Source organism: Cottoperca gobio, chromosome 1 (genome assembly GCF_900634415.1).
Source record: "Cottoperca gobio chromosome 1, fCotGob3.1, whole genome shotgun sequence".
NCBI lineage: Eukaryota > Metazoa > Chordata > Actinopteri > Perciformes > Bovichtidae > Cottoperca > Cottoperca gobio.
Genome location: NC_041355.1, coordinates 8,316,788 through 8,321,559, shown reverse-complemented (window position 1 = coordinate 8,321,559; position 4,772 = coordinate 8,316,788). Strand labels below are relative to the sequence as shown.

General features: G+C 39.3%; 1 protein-coding gene across 1 annotated transcript; it reads right to left on the bottom strand.

Annotated features, from left to right (window-relative positions):
* cnga1a (cyclic nucleotide gated channel subunit alpha 1a) lies at positions 1-4,461 on the bottom strand. Its single transcript, XM_029430135.1, has 7 exons — positions 4,367-4,461; positions 4,211-4,264; positions 3,722-3,967; positions 3,535-3,639; positions 2,656-2,762; positions 1,067-1,677; positions 1-954 (listed from the first exon to the last, which is right to left on the bottom strand). The coding sequence occupies exons 1-7, from the start codon at positions 4,459-4,461 to the stop codon at positions 1-3; spliced, it is 2,172 nt and encodes a 723-aa protein (XP_029285995.1).
* Positions 4,462-4,772: the final 311 nt, after the last annotated feature.

Below are 4,772 nucleotides of genomic sequence, written 5' to 3'. Positions count from 1 at the left end.
TTATTTTTTCTCCTCTTCACCCTTTCCATCTTTTGCTTGCTCATCTTTTTCCTCTCCCTTCTTTTCCTCTTTACCTTCTTCTTCATCTTGTTTTATCACCTCATCTTTTTCTTCTTCTTCTTCTTTTTCTTTTTCTTCTTCTTCCTTTTTCTCCCCTTCCTTCTCTTCCTCTTCCCTTTTCACCTCTGCTTCCTCCTCACTCTCGTCTTCCACCTCCTCTCCTGTTAGGTGCTCCAGATCTGCGATGCGATGTCTCAGAGCCTTGTCAGTGTTCTTGTAATTTCCAAGAATCTTCTTGAGCTTGAGTTGCATCAGCTCCATCGTGTTGTACAATTTGTTGACCTTCTCCTCCAGCTCCTTGGCCTCAGGCATGATGTTAGCTGGGTCCAAATCTATCAGACCATCTTTCATCAGGATCTCCCGCCCTTTGTCCTCCAACATGCCTTTGGCATCCGGGTACTCTAACAGTGACTCCATCAGGTCATCCTTGGACAGGCAGAAGAGGTCTGAGTAACCGATGCTGCGGATGTTCGCTGTTCGCCGGTTGCCTGCTTTGCTGCCTTTAATATTGAGAATACTGATCTCACCAAAATAGCTGCCGTCTCCCAACACAACAAACTGTGTGACACCATCATCAGCAACAACAGCAAGTTTCCCATCTTTGATGATGTACATCTCACGGCCAATATCACCCTTTTTGCAGATATAGTCTCCGGGACTGAACACCTGTGGCTGCAGCTTGAGTACCAGCTCGATCAGTAGGCCTGCCTCACAGTCTGCAAAAATTCGAACTTTCTTGAGCGTTTCCATGTGGACTTGGATGCCGATCTCAGCCTTTAGCTTGTCTGGAAGATACCTTAGCACCTCTCTTTCATTCTGTGCCTTGCCGTTATTCCACAGATAGTCAAACCACTTGATGACTCGCAACTCGAGTTCAATGCTGACCTTTCGGGCCTGTGAACGAAAGAAAAACACAAACATTCAACATATAATCAAAAGACTTGTATATATTATTTTGCTTATACTTGTTCCAAATCTTTAAGTGGCAAAAAGAAGGTCCATCTACATGCATGTACTGCTTGATGTTGTCAATCCGGGACTGAAACTGAGCTTGGGCAGCATTCATATTGGAGATCATGGTGGCGATGTTTCCCACAATGGTGGCAAAGATCAAGACCCCCACTAAAAAGTCCACAACATGGAAGAAGAATTCGGAGTCCAGGGCTGGTGGTGGAGTTTCTCCGATGGTAGTCAGGGTCAGTGTGGACCAGTAGAGGCTGAACGAATACTTCCTTCCAAACTCTCCAAACTCAGGCTTTTCAGGATCATCCAGAGCCGGGTAAACCCAGTCGTCGGCACCAAAACCAATGTATTTGGAGAAAGAGTAGTAGAAGCAAGCGTTCCAGTGGATGATAATGAGGATGTACATGATCAAGTTTCCGATTCGGAAGAGGTTGGGGTAGTTGGTTTTAGTCTCCGTCCTCGTAAAGAACTCCAACATGCGGCCAATTCTCAGCAGCTTGTTGATGCGGATCTCTGGGTAGTCAAGCCCGAAGTACAAATAGAGGACGTCTGTGGGCAGCATGGAGATAAAATCCAGACGAAACTGGAAGGTGGCGAAGTAGCGGTCAAGAAGTAGCTTTTTATCTTTCACCATCAGGCCTTGTTCAAGATAACCTGCATTCAAAGAGGTTGAAAGAGACAGTATGTACAAGGTTTTCCCTTCATGAGTGAAATTAAAACTCCTAAAGAAAGGTTGGAATTAAATCAGAAGTATTCCCTACTATTGCAATAATCACTTGCTGATGACACACAGGTGATCGGAATTCAAATTCAACTTGTTAGGCAACTTTTAGAAACAGTTGTCTGCATTATTGATGATCAATCTTCATGCAATTTAGTTCTTCATAAGTGTTTTAAATTCATTTGTAAAGTCTTGTTCTCACGTTGTAATTAGCTGTCATCTTAATTACATCTATTGTGATTTAGATTTAGAAAACAATGAAACATTATGTCCATTATAGGGTGAAAATGTTTTCCTCTGAAAATAATGTGTTTAAAATACTTTAGGTTGTCATTGCTTTTTAAAAGTCTACCTTATTACAACCCTCACATGCCCATATGTACATTGAAACAATTCTGTATTCATTCTTCATGACCATACCGACCCCTTCTAATGCAATTTCAGTTTAAAGTGACGGGTACAAGATTCAAAGTTGTTGTTACTGTATATACAAAAATACATGTTCATGTTAAGCAGAAGCTAATATAAGGCTTTAGCAGTCTGAATTAGTCAAATGAAATGGATATCTTCCAGAGTTGCAGCCTTTTTTAGTAAAAAATTAGCTGCAGTGGTAGCCACACAAACAGGGTATTTGGAAAATATACCCGTTAATTTGTCTAACTCAGACTGATGAATCCTCATACTGTATTATCTTCAGCACATTCTTTGGAAAGCATTTTTGCACGAAACAAGAACTTTATTTTTTACATTAAAATCACATTGGGAAGTATTTTTGATCAGGAGGAACAACAGCAGCTGTCCATAATTCCACCAGTGTACATGTGGGTGTTGATTTTAAAACAGAATTGGAAAACAATAGGAACTTATCCTTTTCCAGATTTTGATTGCGAGGCTCCGGCCATCATTTTTACCTGTTCTGGTCTTGAAGAAAATATCTGCCATGTAGATTACGTCTGAGGAGTAATCCAGAATAACCCAGTAAAGGATGTAGGTATGCTGCAGCTCCTCAAAGCAAGCTCTGTTTGCAGGAGAAGAAGAAGTGTTTTGTTAATTAAACCATGTTGAGCGCCTTCACAACTATGTCCTATTGTGCTACTGCTGCAGCCAATGTGGTCAATCAATTTAAAGTGCATAATTTCAATGACTGGACAAACATGTTTTGCAAATGTTAGCTACTTTACTTTCTCTCAGATGCAGTCACAAAACATAAATGGTTTTTGAAACAAAAACGTGGTGAGAGAAACAACCAGGCAAAAGAAAAAGCTCCAAAACATGTGATGGGAAAATAAATGTAATTTGGATTCATGATGGCAAGCAGTGAATGCTGAGCCCAAAGCACGTCGTGTTAATGTGGTGAAATCCTATCGTACAGGGTACTAAAACCTTTGAAGCTCCAGAGACACTTAAACACAAAGCCCCAGGGATGTGTTGGGTATATTTATAGTGTGCATTACAGCTGACAGTGTTTTGTCATGTTATGTTTTTGTCTCATTTATTTGGGACGATGTACATTTAACAGTCTTAATTTACCAAAGGCTGAGAACCCCTGAACTGTAGGATTCATTATTGCAGTGTATTCAAATTAAATCAGAGAATCTTGCCACCAGCTTTTGGAAGAATGAGGCTATTTCTCAGCTTAAAGTCAGCTGCTAAACTTCCAATAAGTTGTAACAGCTACATATGGACGAGGATATGAAAAGCACTTTGTGGAGCTGAATGGAATTATTGGACCATTTGAATGGGAGGGAAATTGCAGTGTTAAAAAAGAATCACAGATTTAAAGAAGTCACCTGGCTATGATCATGGTCCAGTTGTACATGACTGGTAGTGTGATGATGAACAGCCAGTTGTAATACAAATTCCCTGCAGGATTAATGATAAATGCTTCTTTTGGCCTATGAAAAGAAAGAAAGGAAGTTTAAATGTAATATATGAAAAAATATGACTTGAGGAAGTTGCTCTGAATGATGCTCTTACTTCTCCTTGTCTTTTGCCTTTTGTTTCTCTTTCTCTTCTTTTTCCTTTGCCTCTTTTTCTTCCTTTTCTTTCTCTTCTTTTTCCTTTGCCTCTTTTTCTTCCTTTTCCTTCTCTTCTTTTTCCTTTGCCTCTTTTTCTTCCGTTTCTTTCTCTTCTTTTTCCTTTGCCTCTTTTTCTTCCGTTTCTTTCTCTTCTTTTTTATTTGCCTCTTTTTCTTCCTTTTCCTTCTTCTCCTTCTCCTCGTCTCTGTAATGCACATGAATACATTGGAGAACAATTACATCCAATATTCTGTTGAAGCTAAAAGGGTTGTAATAAAACAATTAGTCATTCCTTTTATTTTTCTTCTTTTTCTCGCTAGGAAAGGATTAATTAATTAATTAATAAAACACATTTAATAGGCCTGAAATTACTTTAGCGAAATCAAAGAGAAACTGTGTTTTACAAAGCTTTCACTTTATCTTTTTGTGACCCCATTTTCATACTTACTCTTCATTGTTATTGCTGTTATTCATATTGAGCTGATTTGATTCAGGAGCACTTCTGAAGAGAACACAGCACGTTACACATGAAGTCAATTACTTTGTCATTAATTTATTGTAAGCTCTTTGTATTAAATCAGTTTTAAACGTGTCTTTTGCTTACAGGTCATCCTCGCTGTACTCTGCACTGTCTGTGGAGAGTTGTGGTACAGTGTGAGGTGGCACGCTGAGGTGCGGGAGGGTGGATGAAGTGGTCATGGCAGCAGTTCTGCAGTTTACCTTCGGAAAAATTAATCACAAGTGAAGATTTTTTTGTGAGTTCAAACACTCTTACATACTAAATTGGTCTGTCAGGGATATTATAAGCCTAACCGATCCTCCAATTAGGTACAGCTGAAACTATTAGTCCATTATTCCATTATTCCACGGACAGAAAATGAATCATTAAAAAAGATTTATAGCAAGAAATGCTAAAGTATAATTGCTACCAACATCTCAAATGTGAATTTTTGGTTGAGCAAAACAAGACATTTGAGGACGTCACCTTGGTCTCTGGGAACTTGTGAGGG